The sequence below is a fragment of the Sinocyclocheilus grahami genome, unplaced genomic scaffold (assembly GCF_001515645.1).
Source record: "Sinocyclocheilus grahami isolate Dianchi unplaced genomic scaffold, SAMN03320097.WGS_v1.1 scaffold223.1, whole genome shotgun sequence".
Classification (NCBI taxonomy): domain Eukaryota; kingdom Metazoa; phylum Chordata; class Actinopteri; order Cypriniformes; family Cyprinidae; genus Sinocyclocheilus; species Sinocyclocheilus grahami.
The window spans coordinates 1,849,229-1,868,628 of NW_015505402.1; the positions used below are offsets into that span (position 1 = coordinate 1,849,229).

A 19,400-nucleotide genomic window follows, 5' to 3' on the forward strand; every position below is an offset into this window, starting at 1 on the left:
AAAAAATCATTGAATTATTTTAGGCAATATTTTATGCTAAATTTCCTGTTACGAGCTTAGTTGTAACGGGGGGGGGAGGAATGATGGGGTGGGCAGAGGCTCTCGCTCTCGCGCTCTCTCTCTCTCTATAATCCAATCCAGGGGTGCCCAAACTCAGTCCTGGAGGGCCGGTGTCCTGCAGAGTTTAGATCCAGCTTGCCTCAACACACCTGCCACGAAGTTTCTAGTATGTCTAGTAAGAGCTTGATTAGCTGGTTCAGGGGTGTTTAATTGGGGTTGGAGCAAAACTCTGCAGGACACCGGCCCTCCAGGATCGAGTTTGGGCACCCCTGCTCTAATCAATGCTTTTAGGTCACTGATTTTTTTTTTTTCAACCAGCTTTGTATTGTTGCAATGACAGTAGCATATGTAAATGAAGAAGGTGTTCTTTTTCTCTTTTACCTGCATCCTGATATCACCATTTATTTGTCACCATTTTCTGACTGAAAATGCATAATTTTGTCATATGAACTCCATGGCTTTTGTTAAAACTACATATCAAACTTCCATGTTTTGTCCATCCATAGCACTGATTTAAATTTTTTATTTTTTTTTATTTATTTTTTTTACACATTTCAACCGCATTGACAGCCAAGTTTTATTAAAAGTCTATCTTGTTAGCAGTGAATTACCCCTTCAATTGTGATACCACATTACCTTGCATCACGATTCTTTAAAGGGGTCATATGATGCGATTTTCAATTTTTCCTTTCTCTTTGGAGTGTTACAAGCTCTTGGTGCATAAAGAAGATCTGTAAAGTTGCAAACACTAAAGTCTCAAAACCAAAGAGATATTCTTTATAGAAGTTCAGAGTCAGCCACACCTACCTAAAACGGCTCGTTCTAACACTCCCCCACATATCTACGTCACGATCTGGGAAGATTTGCATAACGCCGCCCAAATGTTCACGCAAGGAAAGAAGGCGTAACTTTTATTCTTGCTGTAGTATTGTTGATGCTGCAGCCATGTCCTGAAGACAAGCAAAACTACTTTATTTGGTCTTCCAAAATAGGACGATATCCGCTTTGTTATGCCTGGAGCTGATCTGTGCTGGTCGCTGAAGAGATGCATCAACTTTCACCGTGGACAAAGCGGAGTCCAGCCCGCCTCAGCGCACGCTATACCGGCCTCAGCACACGCTAAGCCGGGGCTTCCCCTCACGCTAGGCTGCTGTGTTTTTCGTTGCCACTGATGATTCAAACGTGAGTTTTGGGCAGTAGAGTAGCACTTGTTGTTTGTCATTTTTCCGATCACAAATGCAGACAGACTTTTATGTTTACGCGGCGCGATGCAATGGAACGCGTAAAAAGACCGTATAAGTCATTATAATCAGTAATTATGTCCCCACTGGATGCAACAAATGCCTCGTTTGTAATGGGTTTTAATGTTTTTGTCTCGTCGCTCCGGCCGGACACGGCATCAACAGTATGGTAGGGGTGTAACATTTCCGTCACACGCTTGAGGTATTCGGCCAATCATAATGCACTGGATAGCTGGCCAATCACAGCACACCTCACTTTTTCAGAAATCGACGCATTTCAAAAAGATAATGTACAGTATGTGTACAATAATGTACAGTATGTGGAAAATTTGTTTTTTGAACTTCAAACCACATAAACATTTCATTACACCAAATACACAAAATAATGTTCTTTTTAGCAGCATCATATGACCCCTTTAAATGACTCGATTCAACTCTGAAAATCACGACTTTCCCACTGGTAATTATGACATTATGTATCATAAATGCAATCATTCAGAAATGAAGGCATCATAAACGTCGGTTTTATGAAGTGCATCGGAGTAAGCAAGAGCTTTGACAGAAAGGGACAAAGTATGCTGTCACTGCTTTGAGGTTGGATGATTCTCATCCATAATACAGTCTGCTTCAAGAACTATCCAGTGCTAAAGATACCTGTCAAACTTCATCTATCCTCTAACGCTTTTATATCTCCTGAAGGTCTTTGGAGCTGATAATCAACTGTGAGTAATGTTGTATTTTTCTATGCCAAAACAATGTCTCTTCTTGGGTGCCTTTGAGTTGGATAAGCCCTGAAGACACCACAATTTGAGACACTTCATCTGCAAACACGTTCTCTGACCTATCCTTGGCTCAGGCTGAGATTATGTATTTTTATTTGTGGCCTTTTTGCTGCTTTGGGACCATCCAAGAATTTAACCCCATCACCCACATGAAAACCACAGCCAAAAGGAAAAGTCCTCCCAAAGGTTCATATTTTATCACCTATCCTCATGTCGCCGGCAAAAAACGCTTTTATATCTCCTGAAGGTCTTTGGAGCTGATAATCAACTGTGAGTAATGTTGTATTTTTCTATGCCAAAACAATGTCTCTTCTTGGGTGCCTTTGAGTTGGATAAGCCCTGAAGACACCACAATTTGAGACACTTCATCTGCAAACACGTTCTCTGACCTATCCTTGGCTCAGGCTGAGATTATGTATTTTTATTTGTCCTTTTTGCTGCTTTGGGACCATCCAAGAATTTAACCCCATCACCCACATGAAAACCACAGCCAAAAGGAAAAGTCCTCCCAAAGGTTCATATTTTATCACCTATCCTCATGTCGCCGGCAAATTTTTTTTTCCATGCAACATGAAATTTGAATGTCTGGGCTGCTCTTTTCCATATAATTAAAAGAATGACTCATTTGTCAAGCTCTAAACAGTGCACAAAAAAAACAAACAATACAATACAATAGCTTTGTTTACGGAACAGATCAAAGTTGAATTTGCTTTCTGTCATCGATTTCCTGTTGCGTTCATCACTACATGAACCTTGTTCACATTCAGACCTGTTGATATCACAATATACACAAGAAAGTCTATGCAGTTTCATGTCCTCGTGATGACAAGAAGAGTTGGAATCAAGATCCAATCAAAGAACCAGGAAAAAATGCTGAATGTGTTGCAACATCTTTTCAAATGCTGAGCTGTACAGATACAACAGAATCCAATTTTTACAAAATGCTTATGTGGCTAAAATGCCTAGCTACATGAACTGAACAGAATGGCTAGTGAAGAAGCTGACATAGCATTATATACTGGCTAAGTAGCCATGACCATCCATCCCAGCTGTATTCCTGGCTCGCTATGAAATGTCTTCTTTTCTTGACTATAGTTAATATTTCAGTTTTTTTTTCAGAGTTATGAACCTTTGGCAGAGTCTCTGTAGTCCATAAGCCAAAACCAAGATTCAGTCCGAGGCTTAAAGTTTTGAGACCCATGAAGGCCATGTTTATGTGGTTTCGAATGGTCTCCAGAACAAGTCTTCAAGTTTGGTGTTGAGGTGTGCTGTGTTTTCCGATTGAACTATTTTTCAACCGAGTCAGAACATGAGCTCTAACCACTAGACAATTGATTTGTTTTCCTTATCGTATCATGATGGAAATTCCCAAATTTCCCAAATCCTCTCTGATCTTACTTCTCAGTATTTTTCACATCGAGAAACTACATCTCATTTTATCTCACAATCATTTGGGCAAAAATTCCGATGTAAAGTCAGTGCGCCCAGCAGACCGAACAGACCATATCTGCCCTGGAACTTTTGGAAGAAAGAAACTCAATCTTGTCTTTAAGAAACTGAAATAAATCAAACCTGCCCCACTTCCAAATGTCTGGCCATTTATCTTTTACCCATATTCATTCCTCTTAGCCACCACCTCCTTTGAATTCAAGAGGACTCAACTGCTGAATCCAACTTGTGCATTTTTCTGAGTGAGTGTCGTCATCTCGGGCAATTAGTTTTACTAAGCAGAAAGCGTCGCTCTTCTCACGACCCTCCTGGAGCTTCACCACTGGGTTTCTCAGGGATGAGTGCTTGGAGTCCTACTCTTCACCATCTAGAAGGGTCTTCCAATCACATCTACTGCTTTGTCACATCTCTCACTCATTTGGGCATCTCTCTTCATTTGTTTACTGCATATAACTCTCTGACATTTCAAACTAGATGTTTACTGTATCCTCTTTCACCAGATCTTTAAGCCTCCAGCTTTACTTTTTCCAAAGTCAGTATGCATTTTCAATAATTTATTCAGTGTTGTCTTTACAACCGTGTGGAGAATTAAATGATCTAACACACTGAAGAAAATTATGTTTCTAATATATAATTTTTAGTATATTTTACATTCATCATTGTAAGTGTAAACAAAAAAAGATTTTGTGCCATTTTCATTTAAACATTGAAGGGAATTGAGGCTACTATCGCAAAGACTTTAATCTATATAATTTATTTTAAACCACATTTTAGACCTTTCTTTTTCTTATCGATAATGTATAGGGTAAGATACGCACACTTTTAATTTCCCTCTTGACCACAGATCTCAACACATTTATTGAATGGTTATGCTCTTAATAATCTTGAGTTATTATTTAATAATTTAGTGAATCAGATGTAAATTGCAGAAACTTAAGCTTTCATTATATCCTATAGGCCTGTTGGGTAAAATCGGTCTGAATAAGTCATTGTCTATTACTATTACGGCATTGCTTCAAAATGTAATACAATATTCAGATGTGTCTCTTTGACCTGGATCCTGTTATTGGATTTGTCTCTCATTATTTAATTATTCAACCAAACTGTCAATATACACAAATTTACATAGAATCTTTGATTTAGTATTTTACATTATTGCCACCTTTTTCAAAAATAAATAATTAAACATGATTAGATTAACAACAGCGCTTTTTACCTCAGAAAATTCCACCTTCCATTGTCACAAACAATGTGGTTAGTCTTTGTACATTTCTTTCAGATGTCTAAATTCTGGGTCAGATTAAACAATATGCACCAGATTTTATGATGGCATGCAAGGTTAGGTGTCATCCTTGACGCCAAGGTCTCCTTTATGGACCTCAATATGACAATAATGCAGCCCTGTTGCTTTATACTCTATAACATAATGAAAATAAAGCCCTTCGCCAACCCAGAGCCCTCATCTGTGCTCTAGCATGTGCCCTTGAGCGCATCTTTGCTGCTGCACAACTTGCTTTTTTAACCTTCTCTTGTTACACCTCTTCTCAGATCTCAACACTGTCACCGTAATATCTACTTAAATTCAATTCAAGTCACCAGTGAAGGGCGTGTGACTGTGAGCTTTCTTGTGACGACGTCAGCCAATCATTTGAATTCTAGTGTCCCTGACAGACAATTGACAAAAAGCAGAACCTACTGGATTACAGAAAGTGTTTTTCTCTTCTAATTTACCATGTCTAAGCATTCCGAAGTGAAAATGAAGAACATTCCTGAACATTTCTTGCCCTGAAATATTTTTGTCCTCAAATCTAGTATAAAAATACATCTAGAAAGAAATTTATATTTGATTATAAGTCACATTTATTGCACACACAGAGCAAGTGCGTCTGAATTAGAGTAGTGTTGTTGTGTTTTTACTAATGCATGAGAGGAACGAATGTATAGTTAATAATTTAATCCTATGCATGCTGATATGGCGTTATACTAACAGCGTTGTGTGCTTTGGAGAGCAGAGAATTTCTCCTCTGACGTGAGTGAAAGCCCCATGGAGTCAGATTTGGCTGCCGAAAAAGGCCATCCCTGCTGGACCTGGCCACCTGAAAAAGTCACTCTGCACCCACTCTGTCAGCGCCAAAGGTTAAGATTTGAAGATTAGGATTGATCATCAATAAACACAAACAATCTGTGATTTATATCGCCGAGTAGAGAAATGTCAATACAGGCCTCACACTGCTGTATCGGGAGACATTAAATTGAGTTTCCGGAGAAGGAGATACTCATAGGGTGGCTTGACATTATCATTTAGAAATAAGAAAATGAAAATGTCGACATTTTCCACTCCCTTTTGTCTGGGGTTAATGTCAAGTTTCCCATCTCGAATTCTGTTTAGGTTTAGAACGTTTGCCACAATGAATTAGCGTTGGAGGTGATGGGAAGATATTTCCCATTCGCCCTCTTTTCAAACGATCTATGTTCGGCGTCCTCTGTTTCCGTGCCCTTCAACCCCTGAGACCACTGCAGGAGGACAAGAGCCTCTTCTGGAGACTCAGCCTGTCCTGGTAATTAGGCTAAAAGGCTGCTGTGATTGGCTGACCAGAGCTAAGCCTATGTGCCTCTGCCCACTTGGCATTGAGCTGAAGATTGGAGGATGCCAAGCCCTGCTAAATGAGAGGAATAAACACACTCAAGAAGCCAAAGGGCATCTAAAAAGGCCATATTATATCTGTAATGGTGGATTTAATTCAAACGGCAGCATGCTGTTACGGAACATTGGCAGATCAATAAGACAAATGGACCACCGCATGTTTTAATAAGCTCGGTCTAACTGGATGACTTCCCCTGCTCTTTGCATGTCGCTGCAGATGTTAATATAGAGCGGCACTCGAATGCACGACAACTGATCCCTGTTATTATGTTCTGAAGTATGTGCACTTATGCTCTGATTTCCATTTTCTATAAAGCTCTGTAATTCTTTCTGGACGGAGAAGCTCTGCTAGTTTTCTACCTTTGAGCGCTCTAAGGAAGCATAGCGGCGGAGTGGACGATATGTCAGACGCATTTAGAATTCTGCCTTTCATTTTTCCACCCACACAGTCCCCCTGCACTGTTGGTGTTGACTCTGCTGTAGAAACCTGTGATTTCCCAAAATGCTGAACAGAAGAAAGGCGAGGACAATAAAACATGCAGGAGGTGACTGGATAGCATTAACTCTCACTTCGCTAGATATACCAGAATATTCTACATCTGGGTTCTCGGGGGGTAAGTGGCGTCTGGTTCATATGAATCATCATCTAGTGAGGCTTGACATGTCATCCTCTTCCTCCAACAGCTGGAATGGAAAATTATATCTTGCGGGTAACGTTAATGCTGCCGATATTGTCTGTGTCTGAGATGATGGGCCGCTAGGTAATGAGAGTGGATGTTAATGGTGCATGGTGAACTACAAGCGCGAGGGCACCCTGGCCGGCCGCATGCTTTAAATGACACTCAACTCTATCTCCGGGCCCATCTTGACACTCCTCAGCCTCTGCTTTCACAACTTCTGCAACTCACTTAAAGTGCAATTAGGCGGTTGGAGAGTACTTAGTTTATTCTTCCAGAAAGCCACATTGTTGTCATGTGTTCGCTTTTTCCAGAAACTCATCATTAATGTCTTTGAATGATCTGTTGCTGAGTGCTTGGGTTTCTCAATAATTTCTTTCTGCCAGTGTTATTTTTACACAGGTCTTTTTTGTTGTTGTTTTCTTGTTTTAACCATAGTTTTTTTCTTTCAACAAAAAAAAAATTCCCTTTAGTTATTTTGTCATGTTGTATCAAGTAGCATTAACTTTGCTCAGACTAAAATTTCTTTCGAAAAGATAGGAGAGTGCAAAATTAAACCAAATGTAAACATTTATCAACATTAAATGTGTAAACTGTCCTTGTTGTGAAAACCTGGTCTGCACATCATTTTGTGCAGATGATTGTTATATATATATATATATATATATATATATATATATGTTTAATCTTAAATGTGTATATTCTGCATTTGGGTGAGATTATTTTAACATACACTAACATTCAAAAGTTTGGGGTCAGTAAGATACTTCTACTAAGCAAGGTTGCATTAAATTGATAAAAGAGACAGTGAATATGTCTATAATGTTAAACAAGATTTTAAATAATTGTGGTTCTTTTTATATTTCTTTTCATCAAAGATTCCTGAAAAAATGAGTTTCTACAAAGCACAACTGTTTTCAACATTGATAATAAGAAATGTTTCTTGAGCATCAAATCAGCATATTAGAATGAGTTCTGACTGCTGGAAATCTTTATCATCACAGGAATAAATGACATTAGAAAATATATTAAAATATATGTTATTTTAAATTGTGATAATATTTTCTGTATTTTTGCTCAAATAAATGTAGCTTTGTTGAGTATTAGAGACTGAGACATTCCTAACCCCAAACATTTGAACGGTAGTGTATTTGAACATTTTAGTGTATTTTCGTTAACAGTATGTTTTATTTAAAATAATTTAGGTATCACCAAGATGCATATTTTGTCTCATCTTCTTTATTGTTGTTGAAACAAAGACCCTTTGTTAATAACCGTGTTCGTCAGTGATTTCGTTGTTGAGATTAGCACTGCTCTCTGTCCATATTTCCCCTCACACCATGCACTATTAGTAGAGGGTGTTTAAGGAAGTGGACAGATCCAGGTAATAGCCTGGTAAACAAGAAGAACAAAGTGCTGCCTCCTTGCACAGAGCTGCTGAAAATAGGCATGCCTCGTTCTGGACTAATTTTCGGCTTCTTCAGATGCCAAGCGACAAAACATACCACATATCCTAGTGTAGGAGGCGGTTACACATCAATCAAGCCGAAGTGCATTCCACATTTACTGTTCTGTTATACAGGTGCTGGATGCACAACCGACAACACTTATATTGCATTCATTAGTCCATTCCTCAGAGGATCAAATTCATATTTTACAGCCTTTTCCCAAAAGTAACGGTGCCCTCATGCTAAGACTACGGTTTGGGCCACCAGCCAGACGAAAAGCTTTTCTTGGCATTACATTGAGAAATCGCCTTTCATGTTTCAGCGCTCGTCTATGCATGTGTGCTTCTGAGTGGGCTGAGAAGTAGCATACTCTCATCGCAAAGTGAAAATAGGAGCAGACAAACTGCTCGCTGAAGATGCGCCGTACCAGATGCACTCTGAACACTGGCCTTATTATTTTGACTAAGATACATTATCACAGTGTAAGGTGTGATATTTCAGGCTAACTTATGGGGTGAAAGGAAAAAGAAGGGTAAGTGAGCTGTGAGTTTGCCTATTCTGATCCAGAATAAGCAGAATAAATCGAAAGTGCTTGGCATTTCCATTAAGGTGCACATTGGGAATGTAAATGGGAGCCCGCAGTAATTCAGTCAGCGGTATTTATTGTCAGTGGTGAAGTCAGTGTGAAGAAAACCAATATTCAATCCATACAAAAGTCCAACAGACAACCTTCCATGCCCACTTGCATATTTCATCGTCTGTCTGTTGGTTATGTCAATGTATACATAAAACTAATGCTGTACTTCGTGTTCCCAGCGGTGCCGAGATACGTGACCTTTAAAGAAGAAAGAAACCTCCATTATCACAGCAGTGAGTTAACGTAAACAGGATCATTGCGGGGGGAAAAGCAAAAGCCTTTCGTCACAGCGATTCATGAGTGAGTGCAATCTAATTATGAGTGAAGTATCAATATCGCCGCTGTCAAGTTTACAGAGGAAATGAGAGACAGATGAGACAGACGCATGAGAGATCTAGAAGAGCAACATACATGCTTTGATGTTTAAGGGCATTTGGGTATTGCGTTAATACAGTCGAAGGTTGCTCAGTAACTAGAGATTAATTCAACCCAACCCTGTTCCTGGAGGCCACCCTACACCCTACTTTTGGATGTTTCTCTAATCAAATAGACCTGATTCTACTCATTAGTTTGTAAGTAGACCAAGACTTCCCAAGACTTGAAATCGTTGTTTCAGATAAGGAACACATCCAAATGTGTATTGTAGCGTTGCCTCCAGGACCAGGATTGGGAATCACTGGATTAACTAACCATTAACTAGAGATTCTGTCTTCAGGCTAAAACATGTGACTTTGATTTGAAAGCCAAAGGGTGGGCATGAAAGTGAAGGTTAATTATCTAATCACCAAAGATTGCCCTGCAACAATAGGATTAAAGAGGAAGCAACATGTTGTAAAGGGTGCACTCGCTCTGGAGAAGTGTTCAATCCTATTATTATGTTTCACAATAAGAAGAGTCCTTCCTTCCTAAACATTGCCATGCCATTAGCTTGATGGATTAACTAGTTTAGGATATGAATTCATTCATTTAATTGTGCTCATGTGGGAGCTAGCCACTTGTGTTTTTTAAACAGTCAACGTTTTGGCTGGTTAGCATGACCTTAATAGTGGCCATTAAAAAGTAGCCATATATTATGATAAATAATTTTTTAATATTTTCAGAATATTTCAGTGACTATTTAATATTGCGTTTTATTGTACATGAGTAGCCTAGATGTTTTCTAGTGATTCTTGGAGGGCTCTTAAAAACTCTTTTCCTTGTCTGTTGCTGTAATTAGATGGTTGGCTCAAAATAACCTGGCAGCAGAATCGTGCGCCCATGAGGAAAAATGGTACATTTGAAATCGTGTACATCTTGCACCAGTCGAGCAAATGTCATTGAGATGAATGGGAAGGCTGACAGATATATATTTCTACAGGTATTACAGTTCTCCTCTGTGGTTTAAGCAGACATCCTTTGAAAATAAGGTGCTACTATAATCAACCCATGTTGACTATGGTAAAAACAGCAAAGGAAATATCTCCATAAATAAGTGATAAAAATGCTCATATAAATATAGACTTATTTAAATGAAGCATAAGACTTCAGTTGTACAAATCCAATAATGTTCAATGCAGTTAGAATCATTAGCCCCACCACATTATATATTTATTTCATTTAAAATGGATGGACATAATTATGTCGATTTGTCATTTCCAAATGTACCTCACATTACTGGTCAAATCGATGTGTTTACTTAATGGAATAACATGAGAAATCAATTCATAGGGGAAAAGTAGTGACGACTGGAGCTGTTTGGTTCCATCTCGTCTAAGTGAACGAGAAAACTGAGAGAGAGAGAGAGAGAGAGAGAGAGAGAGAGAGAGAGAGAGAGAGAGAGAGAACAGTGTTTCTCAAATGCCAGAATTTAACATCTGTCGACAACTGATTGATACGAGCGAGATAAGACGGCAAAACTAAGTAAAGTACAGCACGAAGATCGGTGATCTTTGACTTACAATCATGATTTCGCGGAATTGAACGAATGCTTCAAGAAAGAGGAAAGCGAGGACGCGAAAATGCCGCGTGCATGGATCTCTCATATATCCATCATCCCACGCGCGCTGTTCTCCAGGCAAAATTCAACATGATTCGCCTAATGAAACTGTTCGCGGCGAGGTTTTAATGGAGGCTAAACAGCGAGCTTGAGTTTTAGTCGCCGTTAGTTCCATATGTACAACATTGCTCCTCATCGCAGAGTTCTCATGGCTCCAGTTGGAGACACCAGAGCTTGGAGAGGCATGTGCGGTCTTTAGCAGCAATAATCGCGGCAGGAAACCAGTCTGGAGGGTTGATAAAAGCAATAAATCCCTACTGAACATAAGTGGCCCGACGCGCTATGACAAACTTCAGGGGAAGAGCTTCACCAGCGCGGATGCTACGACGCCTTGTGATGTTTTAAAGTGGAGCCTCTCTGATACACAGGAACTTTTTGGATTTACCATCGACATAATTGCGGAGATGACAAGAAGACAGGACGACATTGCGCCATCACCTGTTATCTGAACACTGTGATTAGTTCCCACAAAAGCCTTTGGACCTGCTTTCAATACATTCCGCTGTTAGACATGGAGACTAGTCAGTTACGGACAGTAGACGGGTTGATTTCTTAACGAATACATAGCCATATTGTTTTTATTCCCCTTAACACGTCGCGTTCCGTACATCGATTAATTTTGCACTATGATGGAACCGCCACCTTGCTCTAAAAAGAGCCTGTCTCTTTCGCTGCCGGTTCCCCGGGAGGGACAGGCGACCCTCAAGCCTCCCCAGCATCTGTGGAGACAGCCACGGACCCCCATCAAAATCAAACATCGCGGTTACTCTGACACCGACCGACATCACCACCGACAGATGGAGCGCTCGAATGCCATGGACACGAGTGACCGGCCGGGGCTCAAGAAGTCCCGCATGTCCTGGCCATCGTCGCTCCAAGGAACCACCAGCGCGTCCATGAGCAACTGCTCTGGGAACAAGCGGTAAGAAAGCCGAGTGACTAATTACGTGTGAACAAACGAGCTATTTCTGTGTGATGGACGCACACAACTGATAATAATGATGCTGGAAGGGTTAATAGTGCTTTGTGTGGAGAGGCGGGACGCGTGGGCATCCTTGATGATGCGTTATGCGTAACGGCTCCAGCATCTCTCAGAGAGCGTGAGTTTGAAATGCCTCGAACGTGACCCCCCGAAGTAATCTCGAACCGGTTATGAGCAGTTGATGGCATAACCGATTACTAATAATGCTAATGAGCTGGATTAAAAGTGTAGAAGAAGCGCCTGTAATAGGGTTTTTGGAGAGCCCAAGCACACATGTTGTGGACACCACTAAGTCTGACTGATAAAGTATAGCGTAAAAAAAAAAAAGCACCGGTTTGAGAATATTTGGATCATGGCATATGCGCTTTCGCTCTTGGCACGTGCAGACACCATATGCGTGTGCCAAATTTTTTTTTGCATAATCTAATTAAGTACTTCAGCATCATATCAAATTAAGACAAATAGCATGCTATGATTTTAGTGAACAGATTAGTGATTCTGTCTCTCTCTTCTGGCTTTATTTAGAATTATAAATTTCATAATAACATTTTAATATAATGATATATAATAGGTACTTAACTTGCATCAATGGTTCCAGAAAGAACTTTTAGCATTCATAGAATCTTTCCATTGCACAAAAGGTTCTTTTGTAGATTAATGGTCTTCAAGAAAAGACGTCTCTTTTAGGAAAAGCTCACTGAATAGTTCTTTGGAGATGCAAAAATGTTTCTACTGTGGCATCACCCCTTTTGGATTTTTTTTTACAAGTGTATAAATGTAATATAATGTTGGCCAAAAAGCCAAAGCATGCACAGAAACACCAGAAGCACTGTATTCCTTGGATTTTGAATTGAACTACCACAGCACTGTGTAGCGCTGTTATAAATAATCAACGTGAATTAGTTTTAAACAGAGAAACACATCTGTCAGCCTGACATTCATGTCGATTTTGTGGGTTTGCACGATATGCTGTAGCATACAATACACTGCTTTTACCCTCAAGGATAAGTGTGGGTGTTGCTTGCTGTGCTTGTACGTAGACTGATGCGCATACAGACTGATGTTAGTGCTGGAAGAGGCGAAATGTGCCGTTCTGTTGAGTGGCGCCTCACCAAATTGGGTGATTATTACAGTAATAATCTGCTTCTGTGAGGGCCATGAGCCCCAGTGGTGGCTGAGAGCCGAAGGCTCCGGTTTCCTTCCTGTCAACTTTTGCCTAGGCCACAGACGGCCTGCACGGCAGGCTCCTGGGAGCCAGGCCAGCTCTGCCTGACTGTATAGTAAAGCCTGATTTTTATTCCCTTCCCCAGGACACGCTCACAGCCAGTCCAAGAATTAGTGCAGCAGCACTGACTCGAACTGTCCGGCTTCTACTGTGGGCGGGCGGCACAGTGTGAGAAATAGACAGCGAGAGACAGATAAAGATGCTTGTGTGTGCGTGTGGCTCTGCTGATGTGATGTCTCAAGAAGCAGAGTGAGATGTCCATGTCTTTCTGCTCACTTTCTCATCGCATTGATCACATTTTGTAACATGATCTGCCAGCAAAGACATAGGCCATCCAGTATGTGTTGTTTCAATAAGTGTGTTTACATGCATAATCCTAAACTGATTATTCTTAATAACTTGACAATGCAAGGTCACATAAACTGCTTAAACAGTTTTCTTTTTTATTGAGTATATAGTGGTCATCTTAACCAGTTTAAGCTAAACCTGATATGCCCATTATATTCCTAGCGCTTTTCACATTACACATTGTTTCAAAGCAGCTTTACAGAAAAATGATAATGTTTGAAATATCTTTATATTGTGATGCCTTATAGTCGCATTTAGCAGATTAGAGCTGGGCGATAATATAGTTTGCATTTTGCAACAATACAAGCAATCAAGCTGTTGACATATGCTGTATAGTGTGTATATATAGCCCTACACAAGTATACTGTATCTATGCTTACATATACAAACAACTTTTTATAAAGCGCTTGGCGGTAGTATAGTTAAATTTTGCAACTAAATAAAAGTGAAGCAATTGAGATTTGCTATGTAGTATATATTATTTTATATGAGTATGTTGTATGTACGTGGATAATTTGGATATAATCCAACTTTATATACAGAGCTGAGCGATAATCCACTTTTCATTTTGCGACAACATAAACAAGCACACAGCCGAGATTTGCTATATAGTATATATTGCTTAATATGAGTACACAGTAAATGATCCATATTTTTTGTATGTAAATACCTGTAATGATATTGTCAGCTTATTCATTGTCTTGTGCGCATCTGTTTACGTTTTGACATCAAAACTGATGAAAAACCTGACATTTCTAATATCTCAAACGGTTTTCTTACATAGTATGCTTTTAAAATATGCATATTTTTGCTATTTATCAGCCTGTTCACTTATGTATGGATAGGATAGTGTGTATGTAGATGTATGTTTGTGTGCGGATTAGGGCTGTCACGTTATTAGATTTTTCACACCACGGTTATTGTGTCCAAAAGAATTCACGATATCGATATATCGCGATATCTATAGAAACCTTAGGGAATCAGCCAAATTCATTTTTACTTTGTTTATTTCGTTTTTCTTTTTACCCAATGAACTGGGTCTCCTTTGAAGCTCCCTATGAAATAACAATAGAGAAAATACTGTCAAGTTCAACAGTATAATGAATAAATATTAACATCAAATCTGATACTTCAACCTGTTAACTTGCGTAGCTGTATTTTAATCTCTTTAACCTATAGTTGCGCCGGTGCCAATGAAGTCATGCAGTTAACGCGCTTCTAATTCAGTATTAATGTGCACCCAGAACGACCGCAGATGAGGCATTAAGTGCATGGCACTGCGACCAACTTTACAGAGTTTAATGTGGTCGCTAAGTTTTTCTAGATCAGTTTTAATCGTGTAATAGATTTGAACAAAGAAATCAATTGCTACACAAAGGCAGTATTGGCCATGACTTGATTGCAAATACAAAAATTCGAGAATTTTTTAAAGAAAACGCGGTTCTTATTAAAAGAATCACCCTTTTATTTAAATATATGAAAACAGGAAACCGCTGTTAACAGGTTAATGTAACATTTCCCATTCAATGACTAGTAAAATAATGGCAACTTACTGTCTGGATAATATTGAACATGGTTCTTCTGAGATATATTCATCTGCAGACCCGCAGCATGGATACTATTGGTTCTTCTTGGAGTAGTGTGACAGGTGTCAGTGTTAAGGCGCAATACTGCCACCTGGGAGGTCAACCAGGTACTGGCGCTGGAGTAGGCTATTTGCGTGTGGTGTTATCATAAGTGTCCTGTTCATTTTAAATATCATGGTTATCACCAATACCGGTATATCGTCACACCCTAAATTAACACGATGTCGATATTCCATTATTTGAATATCACGGTTATCGTTGATACCGGTATATCGCGACACCCCTAGTGCGGATGTATTTGTGCATGCATTGCTGCAGGCTTTAGAGAAAGACATGGATGATAATGAGCAATTTGCATGTATGGTCACATCACAGAGTTGGTGGTGTGGTGGGGTGGGGGGATGGGATCTTCGTCGCAGTGACAAATATTTATATTTATTATTTTTATGCAGATATCCCGGCAGCCCTTTAATGGCAGCTCTAAGCTGGGTGCCTTGCCCCTAATGTGTATTTATTGAGCTTAAGTAATATACTGTTTTGAGTCCAGAGGACCCCCTCAATGTCATCTGTTCCTCTGAGCCTGGGGCAAAACTTAAATCAACCTCATACACAGCTGCATGCCCAATGGTACACTAATGCCTCATGTTTTGCCGTGTTTGAGGATGATGAGGTTCATGACCTTTTGCGACAGACTTATATCACCCTTAAAGGAATATTCAGGGTTCAGTGCAAATTAATCTCAATCAACTGCATTTGTGGCATAATTTTGATTACTATTAAAAAAAACTGCAACTCCTCCCTTGTTTTCTTTAAAAAGTAATTGAGGTTACAGTGAAGCACTTAGAATGAAAGGGGCAATTTCTGAAGGATTTAAAAGCAAAAATGTGAAGCTTGTAATTTTATAAAAGCACTTGCATGTGTATTTTTAGACCTGAAAAGTTGTTCTCATCATTTTTTATTAAATATAAAGTCTACATGTTCTGCTTCTCTGGGTGAATGAGCTGTGCAGTTTAATCTAATACACAATAGTTAAAGCTGGCGTGACACTTGTGGTGTTTTCAGCATCTGCCATCCCACTATATGACAAAACTCTCCAGAGCTGCTCTTAAGAATTCACTTCACAAACATTTCACCATTTCATTTAATAAAACTACTAAGACAAAAAAAGTTCTGTTTAATGTAAAACAAAAAGACAGAAATATATTACTATTGTACAGCAAAATGTACATTTCAAACTCATAACAACAACAAAAAAATAGTTTATTATTTTATTATTAATCATTTTTAAGGAATACCAAATAATACTTATTTTTGGTCCATGTTTTAATTTAAACAGTATGAACAATGAAAGGTATTGTTCAAATTTCATTTATTACATTTTAAAACATTTAAATGGTTGAAGTTTTATGCACTGATTTTATTACCATTGTTTGTAATAATACATTTGTATTACATCATAAAACACAGAATCCAGAAAAAACACCACAGAATGTAAAAAGAATACATTTAATAGGGATCTATTATTCTTAAATGTTCAATAAGTTATTAAAGTTATTAAAAGTTTTATGAATTCAATTCATTAGACATAATTTTGATTATTACAAATGGATTTAATTAAACCATCAAATCAAAATCCAGAAAAATAGAATTTGGGGAAAAAATAAAACACATTTGTTAAGGCCCTAATTATGCCATGAGTGCTGTCGATTGAGTTTAAATGAATTCCTTTAAATAAGCACTGTTGACAGAGTCATTTCCAGGTAGATGTTTGTAGGAACAGTCTCATCTTATATGAGTTTCTAGAAGATTTTAAATAAAATGGAAAGTAAACCCATAGGGGCATATCTGCTCTCAGTTCAATCATTGGAGGCGATGTGACTGAGTGAGCACACCAACTAATCAGCAGTTCTCTCAGGATCTTCAATCTCTCAGACCCTTTGGGCCAAAAGAAGCCCATTGTCCTCTCTGATGATTTTTTTAAGGACTGTCGCTAGTATTTTTCCCAGCTATATACGCTTGTCCGTTACTTTTTAATATACCAATTTTTAGAGGAAGCATGATGGCTTATTTATTAGAAACACCATGACTCCAAATAGAGTTTTGAACACCTTTGGTACTGAAGATTGATCGTTCAGCTTTACTCACATTTTCATTTTTGTCGGTGGCAGCAGTTTTGATTTACTATTCAATATAATCACATCCTCCTGTTTACTCCCTTCCAGCCATAGCTTGTACTGATTTTGAGCCTTTTTAACCGTACCTCCCACTGAAATATTGAACTGTCACTCATATTCCCAAACTCACCGGCTCTGCTTTCAGTCATTAAAAGTTGATAGGACGCCGTGCAGTATCGTTTCTCAGATGACAAAGGCTGTTTGGCAGCTTTTATTTCTTTCACATAAATTGAATTTGTGAAGCCTTCCGCAACCTTACCTTGGGAAGGAGGTAGCATTATTGAACGTGTCCCATACCCCAGTGCACTCTGGGAAGTTACCACTGAGGAGAGAATGACCGACACTGAACAGAAGAACAGCTCATCCTGCAGTTCTGTTGCTATGGTTACATTTTGTGTTTGTGTAAAATAGATACATTTTGCCCAAAAAGGCAAAAGAACGTTTCATTCCCTGATGCGCAGTTTGTTGTTTTAATATGCTGAGGCAAATATGTTTTATTGCTGTTAAATGTGTAGTGGATTTACACTTTCAATAAGCTGCCATCTCTGAGAACCCACAGATTTCCTGTAAGTCGCATTGTTCATAGTTGTTGTTTATTAGTGTATATTATTTTCAGTCATTGGCTGGTTTTCGATTACTCCTTTTGTCTATCGTTGCCTCTTACTCGGTCCGGTTTGCTTTGTTGCACCTAGAACTGAATCTGTAGACGAACTATGCTGTGTTTATTTGACAGTCTATTGGAAAGCTGCCAAGCTCGTTAACTGCTTAATTAGATAGACCTGTGATTAATTAACTCAACAATTGCATTGGTGTTTCAGATGTAACACGTTGTGTAAATATACTTTGTACCCCATGCAAACAAGTCCATAGGTTCATACTAATGGCCATTATTATTGTTCATCTCAAGGCATCTGCTTCTCCTTCCTTGCTGCCGAAAATGCAATCTATCTTCCCATATATTGTTTACCTAGGCTCCACATTTATTTGCCTTTGCTGCCCTCTTGATTCTCAGAATTTTCATACTTCAAAGCACTCAACATGCTTCGCATCCTGTGTTTGAGTGTTTTTTTCTGTTTCTTTCAAATGTCATCTTTGTTACCCTGACGATCCCTCACTGATTTATTGAAACCCACCAACACTTGAGTCTCTGTTATTGTCTGGTGGCTTTGGCCCCTCCTTCCTCTTTTGACGGATGAGTGTCTCTCACTCATATCTCTGGGTTTGAGCATATGTGTGCATTCACCAGCCTGTGTTTCCTCTTTTCAGCGTCCTCCCTCCACATCACGCAGTCCGTATGATTCTTTACTTCGATCTCAGCCGTCCGCTCGCTGCTTTTCTCTCTCTCTCTGCGCCTTATCATCTTATTTGTCTGATTTTCGCTCTGTATCCCTTGCTTTCTCTTTTCTCCAGTCGCCTTTTGTGCTCCCCATTGTGTTTTCTTTCTTCCCCAGGCCATGCCACTTACATTGTCTCTCACGCACTTTGCTCAGACTCACCGCTGAGTTAATCACACCGCTGGCCTATCTTTAAATCTATCATTTCTTCCCACTCTCGTGCATGTCTGCAGAGATCATCAGAGCACCGGCAAATTCATCTAATTCTCCCCCTCTCTTCCATTTCCCCAGTGGCTGAATGAACTGCCCGCCATTAGACTTTCTGCCGTCACTCATTACTTCTCCCATTCCCTCCGGGTACAGCCCTGTAAATGATACTGCTGCCTTTCACAAAGCCCTCACATTCTCTGTGCAATCCATCAGTTCCCCACGACACTTTACAGTAGCGCACCACCCTTTTAGCTCACACCCAGACACATCCGCCTGCTCTCAAGATACCTGCGGTTTCCCTCTGCTCTATCTCTGCTCTGTGTAATTAGCCTGACTATCTGAAATCTACACGATCATTAACAAGTTAAAGCTTCTGAAAATGTTTAATGGGATTATTCCATGCTTGCAGCGTGAGACCCTCTTCAAATGCTTATGCTCTACTCCAGATGTGGAGAAATCTGGAGGAAACTATGCATTTACATAGCCATCCATCTCACATCTGACACTGGGAAAAATCTGCTATAATAGGATGAAGAATTAGAGATATATATGTTGCTTGTACAAATTG

General features: G+C 39.3%; 1 protein-coding gene across 1 annotated transcript in view; it reads left to right on the top strand.

Annotated features, from left to right (window-relative positions):
• Window positions 1-10,780: 10,780 nt before the first annotated feature.
• The window catches only part of pde4a (phosphodiesterase 4A, cAMP-specific), a 45,546-nt gene continuing 36,926 nt past the window's right edge, over window positions 10,781-19,400 (top strand). The window contains exon 1 of the mRNA XM_016287637.1: window positions 10,781-11,895. Within this exon, the coding sequence (XP_016143123.1) occupies window positions 11,600-11,895 (296 nt within the window). The 5' untranslated portion in view covers window positions 10,781-11,599. The remainder of the gene's footprint in view (window positions 11,896-19,400) is intronic.